We start from the raw sequence: 23,630 nt of genomic DNA on the forward strand, positions 1-23,630 counted from the left end.
TGGAATGTAATTTAGTAGCCTTGGGAACCATACCTGTTCTAAAGCCAGTCAAAACCAGATTGAAGCCTTGTTTTGCTGGTGGCTTTTTTTAATGTGGAAAAAGTACTTTTCTACATATCACAAGCATTACGTCTGAGGCCTTGGGAGTTGTCTGACTGTGACTCAGCCATAAAACATTTTTCAGAAGAGCCTCAGTAACATTACATTCCTATCTCTATGTACCACAGTTTCTGTCAAGACAAGTTAGCGTATCTTTTCCTATCAAACATCCAAGTGCCACCAGACTTCCCCTGAGGAGCTCTGCTGTCAGGCAGGCAGGTGTGTACTCTCGGCTGAAGTCCATGGAGAATCTCCTGGAACAAAACCTCATCACTCGGTTTGTTACATTTTTCCACAGCCATTTCTCAACCTTGTTTGAATCCTAACAACACTCTTGGGGAGTTCACGGTCCTTTTGGTAACAGATTCACCAACATCAAAACAGAGGCTGTAAAGGGCTACGACTCCTGTTCTTGCTTCCGAAAGTTACAAAAAAAAAAAAAAAAAGGCAAACTATAGACTGTAGCCCAATGCAAATCCGTATGTATTAAAATCGTATCCAAAAGCTAAGTGATTGATGATAAATAAGTGTAAGAAAAATCATTTCCAAATCAAGCCAACAGGCCCAGGCCGCAGGCTCTGCGGAGCCGAGCTGCCCCGAACCCGCCAGGCACCGCACCGACCGCGGCCGGAGCCTGCGGCGAGGCGGGCTGGGCCGGGCTGGACCGGGCCGGGTGAGGCGGGGCGGGACCCCGGTGCGGGACCCTCGTACGGGACCCTCGTACGGGACCCCCCGGCCCGCGCCCCCGCCACACGGGGCAGCCGTGCGCCGGCGCGGGGCAGCGAGCCATGAAGAGTTCCGGTGGGCCCGGGGGCCGCGGGGCCGGGGCGGGTCCCGGGGCGGATCCGGGGCGGTGCCACCGCCTCCCGGCCGCGCTTCCGTGCGCCGCGCCCCGTCATGCACGGCGGGCGGATGCGCCGCCATTTTTGCGCTCCCTCTGCCGTGCAGTGACAATAACAACCCGGCCGGGCCGTCCCCCCTCAGGGAGCGCGGGCACAGGCGGAGAGGGGGGAGCGGGGCCCGAGCGGAGCGGCCGCGGGGCAGAGCGCGAGGCCAGCGGGGCCGGGGGCTGCAGCCGAGGCGACAGGCAGCCGAGGCGACAGGGAGCCGCGCTCAGCCCTCCCCGCTGCTGCTCGGCGGAGACCAGGCGGCCGGAGCAGGAGGGGAGCGCCAGGAGAAGCCGGGGGAGCGGGCAGCCGTGGGGAGTTCTGCTGCTGGAGAGGAGAATCGGGAGGAACCGGTGGGTGGAGAGAGGCAGGAACGGAGACGCTCCGCTGGGAAAGGAGTAAAAGCAGGAAGGCAGAGACAAACTGCGAGAAGAACCAAAGTAATAAAGAAAAGGGGAAGAGGAGATAAAGTGATTCCTCCGATCAAGAAGAACGCGAAGGAGAGGGAACACGGAAGGACTCCACTGATGAGAAGGAGGAGCTGAAGGACCCCCCCAGAGACAGCAAACAGATTGACTCTAAAACTCTCCCTCTCTTTGTCACACCACAAGGATTTGATGCCCCTCAGCCTGTTCACTTCTGTGTGTTCATGTTTCCCACAGGTTTCTCTTCCCCCAACCCCCCAGCTGCAGCCCAGGAGGTCAGACCTGCCACTGATGGTAACACTAGCAGCAGCTCCTCCTGCAAGAAGAGAAAGTTAAATAACAGCAGCAACAGTAATTCTGAAAAAGAAGAATTCGATTCCATTTCCTCCTGCACCTCTTCTCCTTCCAAAAACACCTCCTCGTCATCTTCCTCTGTCATCACCACTTCCTCGTGCTCCTCCTCAGGGGTTGCTTCCTCCAACCATCACCTCCAGAAGAAGCTGCGCTTTGAGGACTCCGTGGATTTTATTGGACTCGATGTGAAGATGGCTGAAGAGTCTTCTTCCTCCTCCTCTCCTGCTGCCTCTTCTCAGCAGCAGCACCAACAACAGCTCAAAAATAAAAGCCTTTTAATTTCGTCAGTGGCTGTGGGGCACCATGCAAATGGCCTGACCAAAGCTGCCTCCTCTACTGTTTCCAGTTTCGCCAACAGTAAACCTGGTTCTGCCAAGAAATTAGTGATCAAGAACTTTAAAGGTAACAGGCCATAATTTGTCACAACCTATGGGGATCTGACACTCGACTTTGTGTTTTGTTTTCAGCCTGAAAACCGGTTCCTTTCGAATAGCTCCAGGTTTTGCAGGAATTGCTTTTCTGTGGTGAACATTTCTACACTTATGTAAAGGGGCATAATGATTTCTGATGTGTGCTTGCCTGGTCATGTACATATCCTGAGCTACACTTTGCTGCTTGGAATTATTTTTCAGATTCTCTTTACTCTGTCTTTTGAGAAGGCTTAATTTGTACGTTAGGTGTAAGATTTTAATACCAAAGTGTGTAAATCGCCTCTGTTTAAACTTTTAGCATTTTATACCTCTTTTCTAGTAATCTTTATTCGGGGCTTAGTGTATATTATAGCCCAGTTTATGATAAGTCGTTGCACAGAATGTGGTTTTTTAAACTGGCCTTGAATCTACATGTCTTGCCTCTATCCGTGTTGTCTGTTTATAGGATAATCTGCCTGTGCTTAGTTTTAAATGTTGAAACTAAGGTGATTATCAGGCTATTATGTGGATTTCCTTTCTGGTTTCCCCACTTGCCTTTAAAGTAGGTAGTTCAGATTTTTGCAGAGCTTTTTCCTTGTAATATTCTCACTGTAATTTTTAATTGTAGTATCTGTTCTCTGTCTTGGCTTATTCTTGCTTTGCAAGTTGACGTTATTTTATAAATTCTCTGAAAACATGTGTTTGAGATTTTCAAGTAGTGTTACTAGAGATCAAGGTGAAGTAGAGAAATTAAACTTTTCTGGTGTGATGCTGCTTCATTTTCTAGTAAACAAAAATACAAATTGGTGTAGGCAGAAAGTTTAGCTAAAATGCTGCGATTTTTTCCCTATAAAGATGAGGAAATAATGGGCTTTTCTTATTTCCTGTCTCTTGCTGTCTTCCAAAATAGTCCAATATCTTGCTTTCTTGGGTTGTTTCTTTCTCCTCATGTGTCTGGGGTTGGGGAGGGGTAAAAGATATTACCGACATTAAAATTAATTTCTATATACGCAGTTGACACAAATGTTCTGTAGATATATTGCATTAGGTAAGGATTAGGATTATTTGACTCCCTGTAATGTTTTGCAGGAATTCATGATCACCCTGTAACTCCTTGCTTTAAGGTTCAAATTCTCAAAAATGTTCTCCACTCATCACAGCATCATCATTTAATTTGACTGATCATTTTAAAATGCAAACCTGTGATGCATCATAGGCTGCCCTTCAGTTGCTTGTGCACTGTTATCTTTAAGGGAAGTTAACTTTTCACATTTAAAATACCTGTTAAGTGTCATGAATTGCATGGTGCTGTGATCACCATTTCTTATGAATTGGTGTTTGAACCACTTGCTTGAAAAGGATGTCTCGGGATTCTGACAGCCTTGCTTTTTATTTACCCTCAGATGCTAAACTGAGTAATGATCTTAAGATTATTGTCCTTTTCTTAGTGTCATAGCAATAACATCGTTTACAACTTAAATAACTTCCTAAAGTCCATGATGTTGGTGTTTACTACTGAGCAGCATACTCAGGAGTTGCTAGCGAAAATAGGCAAGGCCGTAGTCAGTTGTCTCTCTAGATCTGTATAATGCAGCTGATGTTGGGATATTGCCAGTATAGAAGGGAAATGCTTGGAAGAACAAATTGATTTCTTCTGTTAGTTATTTCTAAGGAAATCATTGGGCTTTAAAATTTGTTTTTTATTTTTTAGGTGTGTTAATGTCAGTTTTAGTAGAGTATAAACTCTGAGCCAGTTTCACCTGTTGGTATCATGAACGTCATCATCAGATTTTCTTCTCCTTTCTTCTCCATTTGGGAATGTGCTTATTAGAACAAAAACAGTCACTTTAGGTACTTATGAGAATATGAAATTTTAAAATAATTTAAAATAGGTCTTGTATTCTGAGGATGTGACTTGGGGAATGTCTTAACATGTTGTAAATGCTTTAGCCTTGTTAAAGGTGCTGCAGAGCAGGGACATATCTAGAAAAGAGCCAGAAAAAATAATGGAGAGGGTCAGATCTGGGAAGCTGGAGCTGTTTGAACATTAAAGAGGCTTAACTCTAACAAATACCCACTGGCCAAAACCCAAGAGAGACATAAATGGATTCCATTAAAATTGGAAGGTTTTCCTTGGGACCATAAAGCCAGTATAATAATTACTGAGTTTCCATGACTGTTTCTTGAGGAGTTCTTTCCAACTATTAATATAGAGTAGAATTAATGAGCAATAAGTTAAAAACTAAGATGCACACAACTATGTATCTTTTAATGCATCATTTTCACCTTATATGTTCACTTGCTTTTGGCTCTGCTCTCCTGCTAGTGAAAGAGTGTAATGAAGGTGTAGCTCATTCTTGCTGGTTTTAACCCTTCTTGAGCTGCTCAGGCACAGGATTGTGATTTTTGGAAACCACACAATACTCTTTGGATACAAGTGCTCTGATGTGTATGTGAAGAGCAATGCTGCATTTTCACAATGTGTTACTCTTTCAAGTGTCAATCAGATACTGCTTTTACACAAATGCTTTCTTTTCATTTAAGTATAAATTAAAACCTGGAGCATCAGCCCATACCTCTTTCCCCTCAAAGCTACATCCTTTTCATTTCTGTAAAAGGTTTTGCTTTATCTAAAAACTTTATATCATTTCTCTTAAAGATAAACCCAAATTGCCTGAAAACTACACAGATGAAACCTGGCAAAAACTGAAAGAGGCTGTAGAAGCTATCCAGAACAGTACTTCCATTAAGTACAATTTAGAAGAACTCTATCAGGTAAGTGCATTAAGTAAAAGCAATGGGGTAGGGCTTTTTGTTTTGTTCCTAGATTTTTGTGCTTAAGATGCTTGATATGGTGGTAAGAATATGACATTTTGCTTGATAGCTGCTTTTGTCATTGAAAAACTTGTCACCAGATAGTTTCTCCAGTTTAAAATAATGAGTAAAAATTTCACAAGACGTAACATTGAACTAATTTTTTTTTTATTTGCCATATAATAATCCAAAGTATGGTTTCCCTTGCAACAAGAAGGGACAACAGTTGACAAGAATTAAATAAGGCGAGGAGCTGTATTCCCTTTTCTGTTTAGGGGCTTGTGGTGTTTATCTGCTAAAAAAGAAATGTGAAATCCTAAAATACTGGTGTTTAGTAAGAAAAAGATGATTTATATTAATTTTTTTTTCCTGAAGAAATTACCTGTTCATTATCAAGTGTCACTTCAAAACTGAAACTTTTTATTGCCATCTTGCCGGAAATAGAACACCATTTTTCCTTCATGAATTGTGTTATTTTTGTTTGATTTTAATTTTTGGGCATTGCAGCATTCTCTCTCTTCTAACAACTGAGAATCAAAAATTATTGCCAGCAACAGCTCTGATTGTTTTTTATTAATAACTTTAGGAAGTGCTCAGATTGAACAGCATTTCCTAGTGCATTTTTTTTATAAGCACCACTTCTGCTTTTTCAGCTGGATGTGTTGGGGAGATTTCCCCCTGCTCACCTTTTCCCTACTAACGTCACTTGTGGTTTTAGCAGCATAGCAACAGTGCTGATTTAGCTGGGTATTAAGAAGCACTTGAACTTTTTACTCTACTTTTAAAGCCTTTATTACCTGGTTAGTTGTTTAATTTGTTCCTCTGTGTGTGTATATAGCCTTCTCACCATCTCTTTTTAGTGTCTCTTCTTCCACTGCTCTCCCCTTTTCAACAAAAGCTGCATTTGTGTGTGGGGAAAAAATACTGTTTGTACAAGGCTTGGGGACAGATTTAAGGAAGAATAAATAGCTGTTCCTCAGTCCAGTGCATTCTTAAGATCACAATAATATTTTATAATGTTCAATTAATTCACTAAAAATACTGCTTTTTTAACAGTTTGTGGAATAATAGATTGTATTGTTATTTTTGCAAACTTGGTGAAAGTGATAGCAAATTACAGCTGACTGTACTGGCTCGTATTGTACATTACTTACTCTAGACTGAATAACAGTGCAAATAACTGTTAATTAAATGCTTGAAGGATATCCAAAATTGTTAAAAAATACAAAGTTCTATTGAAATCCTTGCTTCTTTTTAACAGTATTGCTTAAATTTCTGCTCAGTCTTACCACAAGCTTAATTCAATGCTGCTTGTGGTCAGAAAACAAAAAATAAGCTTTAAAAAAAAAATCTCAGTGATTCAATATTGTAGTTACTTAGATACTTTTCAGTGAAATAGAGTGCAATCAAGTATGATTTCTTTTATATCAATCTAAAAATAAATGTCTTGATTTAAAAATAGTAATAGGAATCACTAGTGTTTTTAGATGCTAACTAAACTAATGTAATTTCTGAACAGCTGCTTGGTAAATGGATCTGATCTCAAATATGCCTTGGCAGACACTGTTATCCAACATAAAGGGGAATTGCAAAAGAGTCTGCAAAAGTTCTGCTCAACACCTCAGAAGAAGATAATGGTTTTTTAAATGGAGTTAGACTTCTTGAGTTTGGTTTGACTCATCTGTGTTGGAAAAATCCCACTGGGCAAACATTTTGAAGCTTTATTTCTTTGTGGGACCCAAGCTTCATACTTGCTTTGTTCCTCCTCAGCAAGCAAAGTTATTCCCATCTTTGAGTAGCTGAAGTGCTACAGAATATAGCAAGATTTTTTAGTATCTGTTTCTCTTTCTCTTCAGGCTGTTGAAAATCTCTGCTCCTACAAGATCTCTGCAAATTTGTACAAACAATTGAGGCAGATCTGTGAAGACCACATTAAAGCACAAATTCACCAATTCAGAGAATATCCTTTTTTAGCTGTTGACAAGCTAGAATGATTTTACCTGCATGGGAAATTGGTGATGGATTTCTTTGACTAGTTCATGACGTTGGGCCCATGGTAATCTGAATACCGAGGCTTTGCATAATTGTTTTTGCTTTCATTTCTTTGTGGGACCTAGGAGAACACCACTCGTTCCTCTATGTCTGTAACCATTGGAAAGTTTCTGAGAAAGTTTCACTGGTATTTGTGAAACACTGACAACTTATAGAAACCCATGCTGGATTTGCAGCAAAGCTTCAAAAGCCTTTACTGGCTGTATCATGTCATTCTTTTTTATAGTCAACTTGCCAAGCTTAGATAAACTGAAGAGTCTTCCAACAAGTAGTTGTTGCTTTCGTTTGGAAAAGTACTGGTGGTCTGGCAGCGTGTCAGGTTCTGAGGATCAAAATGTTTTACTTTCAAAAGTTTGCAGTTGCATCAGGTTGAGATCCTGTTAAGTGGATGTTTATTAGTACCAGAACTATGCAGTGAGCTGAATAAGAGACAAATTTCAAGGACAAAATTTATTTTTTAAGGTTAACTCTTTAAAAGAGCTGAAATTACAGTGACTGTGTAGTGTTGAGCTCTTACATGTATTGGATATTGTTGATTTTTGAGGTGTGGGGGTATGTATGTTTGTTCCATTCCCCAGGGATGGGGGATTAAACAAAACATTCAGAAGTATTTAGATTTTTTTTTAAATTTGTTTAGATAATTTTGTTTTCTCATTATTAACACAAGGTCCCTCATTAAAAAATAAAAATAAATGTGTTGCAAGAAGTTAACTGGTTATTTCTGAGAGTCGGTGAGTTTGTTGTGCTCTCTGTTAAGTGTCTTTTAAAAGAAACATAATAAAGCTGGTTCATTTCATTGCTAACACTACTTATTAATCATGATTTTCTTAATGATTTCTTCATGGATTCATTGGATAGTGTCCTTTTTCTAAAGAAAATAGACAAATGTTGGCAAGATCACTGCAGACAAATGGTAAGTTTATCTTCTTAAAGAAAACCAGTTGCTTTGTCAGCCTGTTTAGCTTAACTTTGTTCTTTTTCAAACTTGTGAAATGTCTTAAATTTATGTAAGATTTCTTTATGATATACAGCTGTATCTAGTTTGCTAGAAATCAAGCCTTGAAAATACTTTCCTGTAGTGGGTTTCTTGGCATATGGGTCTGATCTTGGACATGCACACATACTTAACTCCTTGCTGTCAGTTTTATGCAAAGTTTTCTCCTTTATACCTATTTTTAAAGGAGCTGTTCAGTTATACAGAAATATGCAAAGTGTCACATTGATCACCTTGCAGGGATTGGCAGAAGATGTTAAATAAATCAGCAGTGTCTAAGAAAGCACTGTCTGAAACCCATTGGTGGGATTTCTTGTTGTTGTTGAGTATAATTGGTGTTTCTCTTCAGTTTTAAGAGTAAAATTATTGTGGCTGTTTTATTCCTTCTCATGACAGATTATGATTAGAAGTATCTTTTTGTTCTTGGATCGAACTTACGTACTTCAGAATTCAATGCTGCCATCTATTTGGTAAGGGCACAAAGAATAAAATTATTTGGGGGTGTATTTCAACTATTGCCTATATCTTGCTGATTTTCAGGTGGGTTTTTTTAATATAAATCCTATAGTGACCTGTAAATTACATAGTGAATGCATACATGCGTGTTGCAAAGGGAGGTGTAATTTATTTGCCATAAATTATAGGATTGTTCTAGAGTAGCTGTGATCCCAAATCTCAGTGAAGTAGATATCAGCCTCCAGTTTGCACAGTTAAAGGAAAGGGTCTGGTCAAACCCAAAATGCAAGGGTTTGGGGTGCCCAGTAACTGCCTTTAGCAGGCATAATATTTCAAGTTCTGTAAGTACTTTGAAGGAAAGAGTTGCTTAAAATAAAAGCAGGTTGCTCTCTTTTGGACTTCAGCTTCTGCCCCTGTATTATTAATAATTAGTATATGCCCTACCATGCTTTTGGCACCACCTGAATTACTTTGCCAGAGATTGGAGGGCCTGACTTTTCCTAAGAGTGACCATACCCATAGTTTCAAATTCATGGATGGTTTTAATTGGGATGGCCAAAGCAAAGATCCTTGTCTTTCATGTCACTGAGTCCTTTAAAGCCCTGCCTAAGAATTAGAGATTAGTAAGTAATGGACAAAAAGGAATATTGTCCAACAACAAGGCAACCATGGAACTGGAACCCAGAGTGATACTTGTTTTTTCTTATGAAGGCTGGTGTTCCAACATGCTGTTAACCAGCTGAAAAATAAAGATGTTGTGAAAGTTAAATGGTTATTTAGGAAAATATGTCTGCATTGGTGTTTAAAATGTGTAGCTTCCTGTTGGTGCAGTGTCATGGTTTATTTTAGTGTTCATGTATTTATTCATCTTGGGTGATATGGAGGCAGAGGAATGAGGAATTGGAAGAATGCTGGTATTGGCCTCTTTATTAGATCTAGATCATGTTTTAGTAATAGAGATATCTGGGGTTTATTCTTAAACAATTTATTGAGCAGTCTTTGTTTTCTTTTTAGGGATATGGGGCTAGAATTGTTCAGAACTCATATAATCAGTGATCAGAAGGTCCAGAACAAAACTATTGATGGCATTCTTCTGCTGATAGAGAGGGAAAGAAATGGTGAGGCTATCGATAGGAGTTTACTGCGAAGCCTTCTGAGCATGCTTTCTGACTTGCAGGTGAGTAAACTTGTTTCACCTTTAAACCACCAAATAGCTCAAATTCTTTCTTAGTGCTCAGTAAGCTTTACCCTGGATTGCTGTTATGTTGTTTCTGCAGATTTATCAGGACTCTTTCGAACATCGATTCTTGGAGGAGACTAATCGCCTGTATGCAGCAGAGGGACAGAGGCTGATGCAGGAAAGAGAGGTATTTTGGATGTTTTAACAGTATTTGTTGTGCCTAATGTCAAAGCATGTGTCAGGCAGTAGAAATATTCTGCTGCCTTAGCCAGTGTACAAGGCAATAATGTGACCTTTGTTTCATAGTACTCCGAAAAAGGAAATGCACGTGCAGTTGCCTTCAGTCACAGTGCTAATGATTTCTGCTTAAAACTGGAGTTGGTGTTGCTGTCAGACCAGTACTGTCTCTCTTTTTCCCTTCTTGTTGTTTTTTGGTTTGTTTTTTTCTTGAACATACAAAACTCCTTTGGCATTTTCAGGTTCCAGAATATCTTCACCATGTCAACAAGCGCTTGGAAGAAGAAGCAGACAGAATAATCACTTATTTAGATCAGAGCACACAGTAAGTGCAACCTCTCTTTGCCTGGTGCTATGAGCTGTTTGGCTCCTCTTCTGCTGAGGGCCATTTAAGTAGCTGCAATTTATTTCTGTTATTGACTGACCATCAAATGCTTTTCGCTTCCCACAGTTCCATGTTTACAATGAAGCACTGTCTTGGCTCACACAGCCAATAGCCTTTTCTTCTAAGTCACTAGTTATTTTGGCATAAATGTTGTTACGTATTTGCTTGAAGAAAAATGGGCTGCCACTCCCAGCCCAAATGTCTCTATCCTGCTAAAATTCAATTAATGAACTGTTGTCCTAACTGAAAAAGATAAGACTCAGCATAGAAAATTCTGAAGCTAAAGCCTCTGAATATTTACAAAAAATATTGGCATATGGAGTCTGGGAAATTATTGAATAATATCAGTCTTCAGTATTTTCTGCTTAGAGGCATGATTTCCTCGCAGTCAGGTGGAGATCTCCTAACATAAAGCTACAGCTACAGCTGTTGTGTCTGAGAGAAAATGTAGGTCACTAAAATCAAGACCTTTCTGAGACAGAGGTGTTTTGTTGCTACTGTCATACATTTTGATTTCCTTCCTCCTTCAGCTGTTAAAAATATTTAGCTTGTTTAGTGGCTTCCTTCTTTCATGCCAGTATTAGTGGCCAATTCCCTATTTTGCTTTAATACCTCTTGACTTGAGGTCTGTTTTTATTTCTCCTTGGTTTGTCTCCCAAGACATTAATCTCCTCCCACAGCACAGGACTAGGCATATTATTTGATGAATTCTGCCCAACTTCTTCACTGGTGGAATCATTGTCCAGCTGCCTACAGGTCATGTACAACAGGCTTATTGTGTGAATTAAAATCGTCATTTAGCAAACAGAAAAAAGGATTGTTTACTGGGGAGGAAAAAGGATAAATGTGTGTATAATCATTTTAGGTCCTTGGCCACAGATAATTAGAGCACTCCCAATGATAATGTAATTAACATAATCTCAAAAGAAGGGTTTAAAACTGCCAGTAATGGAACAAGGAAAAGTAATTCTAAACATTTCTTCTGTAGGAAGCCACTAATTGCTACTGTAGAAAAGCAACTTCTAGGTGAACATTTAACAGCCATTCTTCAGAAAGGTAATCTTTCTTCTTTATAGAAATGTTTCTAATGACTGCTTTGGGGCTTTTAGTTCCTGTGCTGAAAGAAAGAAATGGATTTGGGTGCTGGGGGAGGACAAAGCTAGAGCATTTTTTAACTCCCTTGGCTCCTCAGTTCCCAAAATAGCACTGACCATTCTCTGTGTTGGAGATAAGGAGACACTGTGCTGTATTCTGATACACAGCAAAGCAAAAGGAAAACTAGTACAGGGGACTTAAGTTCAGTGTGTTAAGTAGCATTTTGAAGACTTGGAGGTAAAGAAAGGAGTAGCCTTTGAATTACAGGTGTAACAGAAAAGGGAGCTACTGAGTGCTTGCTGCTAACATGAAGCAGCTTGTTTTAAAAATGTAGTATAATTTGAGCTAGGAAATATGTTACCTCAGTTCTACAAGAGTCTTGGTGGAGTCAAGTGACCCTCTGTTGATCTGAGAGATAATCTGGAAATACAAATGGGTGCAGTAGGAGTCGAATAATAAAACAATCAAGTCCATAGTAGCCAGATTCTGAATGAAACAGATATCTGAGCATCTTCCTGCACATCTGTAACAAACTCGTCATTGAGAGGTGTATCGATCTTTACCTATCTACTATCTTAGAACCTTGCTGTGGAGCATTAGGCCTTCTCCAAAAAGTTAAAAAGTGAAGGGTGAAGATACTTCTTGAAGCTGCTTGCCTTCAAGCATCTGTAAAATTTATTTTACAGCTGGAGTTGAGACTCAGAGCTGCCTTGCCAAGGCACTTTTCCTACACTTCAGCACAGTGTAAACTTTTCAAATCTTCAGGGAATAGTAAAGCAGAAGCGAGCAATAATGTTGTGATAAGGCTGTTATTTAAAGTACATGCAGCCTAAGTAAAATTAAAATCCAGTGCAATAAGAAGGTTTATAAGATTTCAGCCTGTTCAGGCAGCCATTTTGTGTTTCACTGTTAAATTAGATACCTTGAAATAAAAAAAAAAAAAAAACCCACACCACCACTTATGGTTGGATAAAAAAATACTAGTTTTGAAGAGGTTTCTTACTGTAATAATAAGCTCTGCTTTCTTTGGGTTACTCTGGTTTTGATTTCTGTTTAAATTCTCACATTTGCAGGTTTAAATCATCTTCTTGATGAAAACCGAATCCAAGACCTGTCTCTTCTGTATCAGTTGTTCAGTCGTGTGAGAGGTGGAGTACAGGTTCTCTTGCAGCACTGGATTGAGTACATAAAGGTACTGTTCCTAGATCTCTGGGACAGATACCACTGTTGTATTAGTGGATAGATACTTGAGTCATCTCTGTAAACGATTGTGTTTTTCTAAAAATTGAAGGTATTTGCTTATAAACTTGTATTTAATAGACAGTTTTTGAAACATCCGAGGAAAGTATAGTAACTGTTCTACCCCTATTGAAAAAAAATTCAACATTCAGTTGAATTCTTGAACTCCAAATAAATTTGGACTTTATAATCTTGATTATAGTTAGTCTGGGGAGACAACTATATTTCTTCAGTACTTATTTTGGTAATGGCAAAATGTTTGTTTTCTTCCGGATAAAATTTCCTGTGAGAATGAGTGGTAGTTTAAGTTATCAACTAGTTGAAGTTCAAAAAGCACTTGAATATCAGTTAAGATGATTCATCTTATTTCTCAGTGAAAATGTCACAGAAAATATGGTTGTTGGGAAGGAAGGCTTTGGAATAGCATAGGAGTAACTGTTAAATAAAACTGAGTTTAGTGGGAGCATTACCTGAGTAAAACCTGAGGCTATAGATGATTTTAAAAGGATGTGTTAATTTTGTCATGCAAAACTTTATTTCTTTAGACAGAAGTTCTGAATCTGTTTACTTTTTCATCAGTCGGTTTTGAATCAGTATGCAATGTCTAGGGATGATTATATAGTAAATATTCGGTAATACTATTCCTTTTGTTGTGTTAATGGAACTAATATAAGTACCAGAAACAACACATTACACAGGTAATTTAAGGTTTTAGAAGTCTTGTCATTTAAATTAATTATTCAGGCTAATTGAAGGATCTGTTTTATTTTGCAGGCATTTGGTAGCACCATAGTAATTAATCCAGAAAAAGACAAAACCATGGTCCAAGAACTTCTTGATTTTAAAGACAAAGTTGACCATATTATTGATGTTTGCTTTCTCAAGAATGAGAAGTTTGTAAATGCCATGAAAGAAGCCTTTGAAACATTCATTAACAAAAGACCAAATAAGCCAGCTGAACTCATAGGTATTTTTCTTCAATTTCTTCCATGTGAGAATTTGGGTGCTGCTGCACTTAGAGATGGTATATGCTGGAATTGTTGATGCATGCACAGTGCACACCAGACTGGGGATCTTCTGTGCCACCTGATGAAAGGGAATTGTTTGAGAGGGTAGCGTCGAACATTAAAAGCAAACTGTTCATCACTTCACTGGCTAGGCTATAGAAAAGAGCAGAATTTGGGCATTCCAGCAATTGGCTGGTGTCCAGATGTGAGAATACTGCTAATAATTAGATTTTTTCAGAAGCTTACATAACTGTGCCACCAGCACATGTGCACAGAGCTGTTAGGGGCCATACAGAGATGTCTATGGTTTAATATGTGAATGTGAAGAGAGCTGAGGATGCACTGAACCTTTCATGGTGTGGGGACAGAATCTCTGGCTTACAAAGAACATTATTTACGGATTTGTGTGGTACATGCCTGATACTCTGCACTTTTGAATCATTTCCCCATATGAATAAAACTTGCTCTGCAGTTGGTTATGCTGTTAGGCTTGTGGAGTGATGCTTTCTGCCCTCTTTTTTTTGCATTAATTCCCTAACTATAATGTGCTTACCAGACCATTTGAAATTAAAACAAACAATATAGTTTGACTGAAACTAGAAATTAAAGAAATTAGAGAAATTCAGCAGTATAGTCAACACATTAAATAACTGGTTTACGTATTTTTTCTTCTGATCTTTTTGCTTTTATTACAGCCATGTCAATCAGTGACTTTTTACTTTGAGATCACAATATAAACCAAGATATTCTTCACATAGGCAGATACCTTTTAACACTGTGTATGCTAATAAAGTTAAGATGCAGTAATTGCTTATCTGAAAAAGATGCTAAGCTATAATTTTTTTTAATCTTATAGCCTCTATGAAAATGTATCAAGTTAGCTATTATGAAGCTGATAGAAAGGGATTTCAGGATCCTTTACATTTTCAAGATTTCATACTATTAGATTTCAAAATTTTTGTTTCATTGTGATATTAAGCATGTGCTAAGCTTTATTCTTCAACACTCTTTTAGCTAAATACGTTGATTCAAAGCTTCGTGCAGGCAACAAAGAAGCTACTGATGAAGAACTTGAAAAAATGCTGGATAAAATTATGATCATATTTAGATTCATATATGGTAAGTGTTGGGGGCATTTTGTGGGGATACAGTTGTTTAACAAGTAACGTAAAGGTACTTTGAAATTATTTTTGTGGTCTGTCTGCATTTTCAGGTGTTTGTTCTCTGTGGATGTGGTTTTGGTGTAGTGGTGTTTAACTACTTTGCCTGTCAAATTACAAATAACAGAACCTGTGGAAATCTTCATATGAAGGCCCTTTTTGCTTTCCTGAGCTTTGAATTGAGCCTCTTGTATGTAATGTTTGTTTAAAACAACAGTGACTGTGATCACTTTCAAATCTTGTCTCTTACAGGGAAAGATGTCTTTGAGGCCTTTTATAAAAAAGATCTAGCAAAGAGACTATTAGTTGGGAAGAGTGCATCAGTAGATGCTGAAAAATCTATGCTTTCCAAACTCAAACATGGTAAATATCTATCTGTCATTTCTATCTATCAGCTTTCTTTTAAAAGTAGTTGTTTTAAAAGGCCTTTTCAGAAGCACTGTTGGTATTTCCCCTTTCCACGAGGGCAAAGGCCTCCTGTGCAAGTCTGGTGGGTTTTGAGGAGATTAATTTGCTTTTAGTTTTGTAATTATAACAGGAAAAGCCAAAACGCAGGAACTTGAAGTGCACAGTATATCTTGGCCTGTGGGATAGAGTTGAGGTTTCCTGCTGAGTAAATCAGTGATATGCTCAGAGAACACAGGGATGACTTGTACTTGTTATTCACTCCCAGCTAGTGGTACTCTAGTCTGGTCTTCTTTGTTTCATTGGATGGAGCCTTTGGGCAATAAGAGTAAGATTTTAAGAGCTTGATCTTATTCTACCATGAGCAGAGAGTTTGTAGGGATTAGAATTGTCATGGGTGATTGGTGGCTGCCATAGTCCAAGGATGAACAGTCAGATCCACGTGGAAAAACAACTGGGTTGCAAAATAGCTGCCCCATTAAAACATTTTCCTCTCTCTTGCTTATAACCTTATAATGTACCTTAATTAGAATCCAGGTCTTTATGTAGGAAAATCTGCTGAAATAGGTCATCTTGCTTAGAAGTACTTTCTGACATTTAGAATAACAGTGGTGTTGAAAATAAACAGGATTCATTTCTAATATCTATGTTTTCTCTTTTATAGAATGTGGAGCTGCTTTCACCAGCAAACTTGAAGGAATGTTTAAAGATATGGAGCTTTCAAAAGACATAATGATACAATTCAAACAGGTACTGAGGGAAAGCCTGTTGTCTGTCCTGTCTGTGGTTTTGAAAATTTTACTGAATTTAAGGGGTTTCCTGAGCAACTCAGCAAAAAACCTGATATAAGCTTCCTCAAACAAATAAGACATCACCCGCAACAATAAGAGAATTGTAAACTTACAAAACATTTTAACACCAGCTCTAAAACATTTCTAACACCACTGTATTCTGATATCTGGCTTGGAAGTTCTTGCACATCTAGTTCTGGTGATTCTGTAATGTTTTGATTACAAGCAACATTTTGACATTCTAATTATTACCATAATTAGAACTTGTCCTCAACCTGCCAAAACACCACTTGTGCTGTTTTCTTCCTGTATGCAAGTGCCTTTAGAACTTCAGAAAAGTGCTTTTTCTTATCTTAATTTCCTTGTATGTAACTTGCAATTTATACAGCAAACACATCATGAGGTCACTTGTCTTCTCTGCTCTTGCAATGCCTGCCCTAACTTTCCAGTTCTACCTGAAATATGTTAATTAAACATAGCTCTATTTCAATTTATTTTGTTTGTCTTTGCAGTATATGCAAAATCAGAATGTCCCTGGCAACATTGAACTAACAGTGAATATTCTGACTATGGGTTATTGGCCAACCTACGTGCCTATGGAGGTCCACCTGCCCCCAGAGGTAATGAATATCATGGATAATACAAGTATTGGCCTGTCAGAAATGCATCTTGGGATCCACTGACACTTAGTTTGAAATATGCATAGAGAAAGAAATGCAGAACTCTTTTTCTAAATGAAATTTGTTTTCTTGCAATTCCTTTCATTATTCTAAGCCTGATTTAAAGCTTAATTTATTGTGGAGGAGGGAAGGATGCTTTTTAAGTAGAAATGGTGTTTTAGCGTTTTGGGATTTTTCTTTCTTTAGATGGTAAAACTGCAGGAGATTTTCAAGACCTTTTATTTAGGAAAACACAGTGGTAGGAAACTTCAATGGCAGTCAACACTAGGACACTGTGTACTAAAAGCAGAATTTAAAGAGGTGAGTCTATTGTTTTTCTTACTCGTGTTGCTTTATCGATTCCAAGTCTGGGTTGTACCTTAGGGTTACATGGGGAAGATTTTTTGTGCCATGCTGGAAAAAACTTGACACTTTTTTAAATTACTTTTTACCTCTTGCTATCATTTCCAGAGTTGGTAGTTTCTGAAACAGATGTGTTAAGGTCTAAGAACACGCACCCAATTTCTGTAATGGTGGGGAAAGAAAAGCCTGTTGGGAAAATATCCGGTGGGTTTAGTTCCAGATTAAAAATGTCCCTTGTTTTTATAGTGGGGAGAAAAAAAATGGGCCATGTTTCTTCAATGGCCTTACTTAATCTGATAGTATTAAGTATCTTTATAGTAAGCTTTTCACTACTGAAATAAAGAAAAAAATCTGTATGGTACAAGAACATAGCTGTTTTAAAAGGGTTTCCAATTATTCCCCTTCAGCATTTCTTCATGGGCACAAAATTTTCTCATGAAACAGGAGTGCTTACTACTATTTTTCAGAACAATGTTCATGTATTATCAAAGTATTATCAAACTTGATTGTTTCAAAGATTCTGTAGTTTCTTCTACTGTGCTCCTTAAACTAATGTTTGTGTAAGACTTTGAGTTAAAGGTCTTTCAAATTGTAATTTTAAGCACTCAGTGCTTTGAAATTTGTCTGAAGTAATCTGATGCATATCTTGGGTGAGTTTTGTCACTGGATGGAGTAGTCCAGCATTGTGGCCTAACGCTTGTGCTGCATTTCATAGTAAGCACAGGTGACCAGTAACTTCTGTTCTTTCATATTCTCAAATAAATAAAGTAACATCCTCTTATTGAAATAACTGATGCGCAAGAGAGACGTGTTTCTCATGCTTCCCTCATCTGTCTCTTTATTTCCCTTGTGACAGGGCAAAAAAGAACTTCAGGTCTCCTTGTTCCAGACACTGGTGCTTCTTATGTTTAATGAAGGAGAGGAGTTCAGTTTAGAGGAGATAAAGCAAGCCACTGGGATAGGTTGGTATTGAAAACAATGGAGTACTTCCAAGTGTTCTTACTAAAAAAAACCTAAACAACTTGTTTCTGCTTTAGAGGATGGAGAGCTGAGAAGGACACTTCAATCTCTGGCTTGTGGCAAAGCCAGAGTACTGACTAAAAGCCCCAAAGGCAAAGATGTGGAAGATGGTGATAAATTCACATGTAATGATGATTTCAGACATAAGCTCTTCAGGATAAAAATCAACCAAATTCAGATGAAAGAAACGGTATATTTTTTTTAATCCTCTGGGGTTTAGATCCTTGGGTTAAGAACCTTGTTGCCTGCCCAATTTACAAGCTTTTTTCCTCCTGGTTGTCCTGTACATACTGCTATCTCTGTCAAAATTACATGTGTAATTTGGATGACAGCACATACCTGACAGTGGTGATTTAAATGTGTGCTTCTGTACTAAGACACCAGTGATGCTAGATGTCACTAAGTAACGTTAAGAGACGTTCCAATTAGAGAATGCTCTTTTCAGCCTTTATCATTCCGTGGAGCTTTACTGACTGTTTGAGAACATGGAAAATTCACTGTGGACTTGTTTCTCTGACAGCCATCCAGTGTAAAAGCTGCAATATTTTAATTCCTTGTACAAGTGGGTTTTTTAATAGCCAGTCTTCGTATTTGTAAAGGATGTATGTCAGATATTTGACAACAGGCATTTCACTGTCTTACACTGAGAATTGTCTTAGAGATAGAAAGAATTGTTTTGACAGTGCTGGTATTCTCATTAGAACTTTTCTAAATGGATCCTTCAGGTGGAGGAACAGGCAAGCACTACAGAGAGAGTATTCCAGGACCGGCAGTACCAGATTGATGCTGCCATTGTGAGGATCATGAAGATGCGCAAGACGCTGAGTCATAACCTGCTCGTGTCAGAGGTCTACAACCAGCTGAAATTCCCAGTCAAGGTGGAGTACTGATTTTTCTGTTTCTAAAATTTTATTAGCTCTTTTTATCTTCCCTGGCCTGCCCTCAGTTAAACGGTGCTTCTGTCTAAAATACGCATCTTTTTAGTATTAGAAAAGGCAAATATTCACTTTCAGGAATTTTTAAAGTGCCAGTTGCTACTAAAACCTATTTTCAAAGAAATTCAGCTTTGGAGTTTGTTAGCAGTAAGGGAGCAGCTGGCTCTTCTTGTATGCTGCTGTTCCACTGTTTGCAGTGTTCTGGCAAGGCATTGGGCACAAGGAGGAAATGCTTTGGATCTCAAAAGCAGTTCTGCATTACATTCTTAACTTGGTTGATATTTTTTATATACAGTGTTTCTTCTAGACAGATTATACTGGTTAATATATTTACACACATATATAGGAATGAAAATAAAATACTGGTGAATGTCTCAAAGCAGGAGGGGCCCACAATTACAATATAAAATGACTGGCTTATTGTGTAGAAATGGAAATGGGTTTTCAAACAGACAGTGATGCATTGTTGGAATTCAAATATACAGTGCTTTCTATCAACAGAAATGTAAAATAAGAGGTCCTCCTATCTCATTCCATTTTATTACCATGTTGAGTTCCTACAGGCCTTTAAGTATTGCATAAACTGCAGTTGGGCTTTGTAGGATTATAGCACATGATTAAAGTAATTTTCCTCACTCTTTATCATGAGGCATTTTTATAAAGTTCTTCGCCCAGGAAAATCACAGGGCACCCAAACTGTTGCAAAACTCATTTGCTTCAAGAGGAAATGAAACTTGTACCATCTTTTACTGGCTAAAAGTCAGAAATAGAAACACTTTGGTACATGATGCACTAACTGCAGTTCTTTAGAGTTCAGTTTAAACGGCAGCAAATATCTTTCCCTTCTGTAAAAAGTCTGTTAGCTGCAGGTGATGAGCTAATTTTATAACTTCTGTTCCATCAATTATACACTGCAGACTTTAGAAGCTCTAATACTTTAAAGGATTTTTTTAAGCTGTAATTTCTGTTTCCTCAGTCATCTTAAACAGTATAGGTACTTGGCCCAAGTGGAAAAAAAGAACCAAGAACCATTGACTGCAAAGTAACCATGCTGACATGTGCTTTATTTTACAGCCTGCTGACCTTAAGAAGAGAATAGAATCCTTAATTGACAGGGACTACATGGAAAGAGATAAAGAAAACCCGAATCAGTACAACTATATTGCATAAACATATGTTGGCCTTTGTTTTACTGCACACTTGGTGTCCTACACAGTTGCCAGTGGATAAACTAGCCTGTTGATCCCGTTAATTGACTTTTTATACTACCGATGATTGAATGAAAGCAGTGTAATGGAAAAGTATAGTAGAGTGGACTTCTTTCAGTGGTTAACATGCCCATTTAAAGAGTACTATTTACATTTTAAGAAGAATGCTGTTGAACTCTTTGCATGTTATTTAGTAAGATGTGCAGAAAGCTGAAAGAAAGTACCTGGTCTTTGTGATTCCATTTGTCTCTGGGTCTGAAGAGGAGTCCCTTGATATATGACAGTATCTTTCACATCTTTAAATGGAAACAGAAGGTTAATTATTATAAGAAAATAGCCTTTAAAATGCTTAAACTGCATGCAAACTTTTAATTTACTGTACAGAATGCATTTCAGTTATACATACCATTGGCTTTGGTTGATGCCCACACTTGGATTTTTTTCTCTTGAGGGAGGGAAAATGGGGAATAAGCCAAGCTATGCTTATTGCTGATCTAATGGAAAATATTCTTGGTTGCAATTAAGACAAAATGGTACCAATATAAAACAATGTATAAAGTGTGCAGTGTGGGCATATATACTGTATATACAAACACCATTCTTAAATAACTGCTACAACAAAACAAGTTCAGATTAGATTTATATGGCTTGCCTGTGAGACTTGGTATTCACCTTTGGGAATTTTAAGCATAAAACAGCCATAATGGAAGAAGTGACAGTTTTTACTAGTTATGGGTAGGAGGCCTTCACCTCTTGGCAGCAATACTCTAGAATAAAGAGAATCTATTTACAGATGAAAAGCCACACTGTTATTGTGGTAAAGCTGTAAGAACAAAAATTGCAAATGGATTTTAATACTTGTTTTGCATTGCAACATTCTAAACTTGAACTAACCTCAAGGTTTAGACAGGGCAGCTCTAAAACTGCCCTGCTTTGGATTGCTTTAACTTAAAGCTTTAAGAACTCAGCCCTAGAGCCTAGCAGGCCTCCTAGAACCCAGAAGCCTACCTCTCATATAGTAAGTTAAGTATTGCTACAAGGCATCTAAAATATATTTTCTTAGATGACCAGAGAGCATTCTTTGCATCTTTATAAGACATGGGAGAGTAAGTCACTTGAATGTAGAGCTTTGTTTCAACAAAATACATTTTTTATTGCTTATAGCAGCATGTACCAGGAATATATGGAAAAAATAAAGGTGTCAGCAGAAAAGGAACTCCTCCACGTACCAGTTCTTCCTTACCCAGCCAGGCTTTAGATCTATGATCAGCTGTGTTGCAGAGCACAATGAAAAACCTCATCCTCTTTCAGGCACTGATAGTCCTGGGGAATGGAATACCAGATATCTCTTGAAAGCAAGATGTTACTTTAGTTTAATGGCAGTGTAACTTAGCTCTCTATGACCTATACCTTCTATCACTGTGATCCCACATTCAGGGGTGTGCATGTGTGAGAGTATGTGTATGTGTGTGTGTTTTCTATCTGACACATCCCATCCTTAGTGCTTTTTTTTTTTATCTACTGTTTAATTCCATATATTCTCCAGCTGTGTTTTCTCTCAAGCTCTTTTATATGCAGTCCTCAGCTGACAGGTGAAGCAAATGTGGGGTGTTTTTCTCCTACTAAATTATTTGCAATCACCCTCAGCTAAGTGTCATACAGCTCTTTGTGATCTGCAGAAAATCTACCTTGACCCTTGACACTATTGCAGCATAACTGCTGGTAGACATCCAGGACCACCCCTGCCTCAGTGACACAAATACTGACAATAGAATTATGTGGTAAGAAACTTGAAGACTGCTCCTGCAAATCTTCAAGTATTAGTTCAAATAGAGATCCGCTGGGGCAGAAAGAATGCCCCTCACCATAAAAAAAAAAAACAAAAAAACTTCTGTCTTTTGCATTCAGTGTTCTTTTTCTTGTATGTGTTTTGTATCTTCAGCCAATAAAAGATTCCTTTTAAAGAGAATTGGAGAAGAAGCATAAGACTTAACTCTTTGGGAGACAGGAGATGATGTATTGAGCTGATTCCATTCAGTCTGTTGTAGCATATAAATCTAACACCACTACATGTGTAAAATACCTGTTGTGGTAAAACCCTCCCTCATTGCACAGGTGTCACATTCAGTCAAACAAACTGCAAAGGTCTGTAGGTTTATTTCATTTTTATCCCATCTATTTCAGTAACTTAAACACAGAAAATATTGTGCAGAAAATGTCCTCGAAGCTCATTAGAATTCACGATCCGAGACAGACCCTAAGCGCAATCCAGTTAAAGCAACCCAAAGAATGGACTTTGAGAACCCTGGCCAGGCCAGGAGAGGGGTGAGCGAGGGGAGGGGAGAAGGCTTCTCCTTGTAGCTTCATGGGTTTTCCCAAGAACTTGTTCATCTCTTCTGCTAAGGTCTCGCTCATTCCTGGTTAATGACAAAGCTGCAGCCAAGATTTGTCGTTGTACAACTCCGCAAATTCTTGCTGGGATCATGTGCCTGCCTATTGAGCCATATATATCTCTGTAAGAAAAAACTGAAGTGGGCTTGGACCACAACTCATCTGGCTAGAACACAGCTTGTCTGTTTGGCCACACATTTTTAATCTTGACTCTTGCATGCAGTTTATAGCACCTTGTTCATAAGAAATTGCAGTTTATTCTTAGAAATATATATTTTAGGTTTTTTAATCTTTATACCCATAAATGGACTATTTTTTTGTCTTGGCTGGTTTCAAAAGTGACCATTTTGTTTAAATGCTGTAATTGCAAATGTGTTGTAAACGTTGTTTTGTTCTATAGTTTACACAAAGGTGCCAAAGTAAATAGTTAATAAAAAAAAGCAAACCCTAGTAAATTGTTAAGTTGCTTTAGCTGTTCTTCATATTTTGGTCTCAGATTTTTTTTTTTTAATTTTCTTTTTTTTGGTCAGCCTTTCATTTTTTCCTATACATATCATTTGCCCTAATGCTTTCTTTTAAAATTAAAAAAAAAAGTGCATCTAAAAAAATGTTCAATTACCACTTTTTTTTTAGTGCTCTCATATAGTAGGAAGAACATTTTCTTTGAGACGTTACACTAAAATTGTAAGAGTACAGCAGCATTCAAAAATGTAATATACTTTTTTATAACAGTCTTGAGAGTGTGTCTGGAGTGGGGGGAAAAATCTAACCCTGTTACTTTTCAGAAGCCTCTTCCCTCAGCTACCAGAATATGAAATTGTGCTTTTTCACTGCATCAAAAACTTATAGTTTATGCAGACTTGCAAACAGGGCATGTATCACCATTGCATCCTTCGATGCAAAAAGCAGCAAAACCTTTTTTATGTTTCATAAGTCTGATATGGGTACAGAGAGTCTTTCTTAAGTTGGTAAATAATGTAAATACATGTCCTTTCAGAGAGTGAGTCTGTTATCTAGGTATTTTGTGTCATTTAATAAATATTAAACAGTTTTGTGTTGATAAA

At 38.1% G+C, this 23,630-nt stretch overlaps 1 protein-coding gene across 2 annotated transcripts; it reads left to right on the top strand.

Moving 5' to 3' along the window:
* The first annotated feature begins 981 nt into the window (after positions 1-981).
* CUL4B (cullin 4B) lies at positions 982-23,630 on the top strand. Of its 2 annotated transcripts, XM_085060445.1 has the most exons (20): positions 987-2,167; positions 4,835-4,950; positions 6,846-6,949; positions 7,885-7,954; positions 8,432-8,505; positions 9,506-9,668; positions 9,769-9,858; positions 10,151-10,233; positions 11,282-11,349; positions 12,462-12,580; positions 13,402-13,594; positions 14,649-14,753; positions 15,047-15,157; positions 15,864-15,949; positions 16,503-16,610; positions 16,857-16,970; positions 17,869-17,974; positions 18,050-18,222; positions 18,758-18,910; positions 20,042-23,630. In XM_085060445.1, the coding sequence occupies exons 1-20, from the start codon at positions 1,636-1,638 to the stop codon at positions 20,135-20,137; spliced, it is 2,664 nt and encodes an 887-aa protein (XP_084916571.1). In that variant the 5' UTR covers positions 987-1,635; the 3' UTR covers positions 20,138-23,630. The 2 variants fall into 2 exon arrangements, 1 of the variants encoding a protein (XP_084916571.1); XR_014852231.1 differs by lacking the exons at positions 18,758-18,910; positions 20,042-23,630 and having other exon boundaries at positions 982-2,167; positions 16,857-16,981; positions 17,879-17,974; positions 18,050-18,187.

This window comes from Lichenostomus cassidix, chromosome 4A (genome assembly GCF_008360975.1).
Source record: "Lichenostomus cassidix isolate B80296 chromosome 4A, HeHo_3.0, whole genome shotgun sequence".
NCBI classification, from domain to species: domain Eukaryota; kingdom Metazoa; phylum Chordata; class Aves; order Passeriformes; family Meliphagidae; genus Lichenostomus; species Lichenostomus cassidix.

Bases quoted from the DNA above. Each gene is read 5' to 3' on its own strand.
- CUL4B (XM_085060445.1), top strand. From the start codon at position 1,636: ATGTTTCCCACAGGTTTCTCTTCCCCCAACCCCCCAGCTGCAGCCCAG. The intron at 11,350-12,461 runs GTAATCTTTCTT...TCACATTTGCAG, and splicing joins AACAGCCATTCTTCAGAAAG to GTTTAAATCATCTTCTTGAT. The intron at 18,911-20,041 runs GTGGAGTACTGA...TTTATTTTACAG, and splicing joins AGCTGAAATTCCCAGTCAAG to CCTGCTGACCTTAAGAAGAG.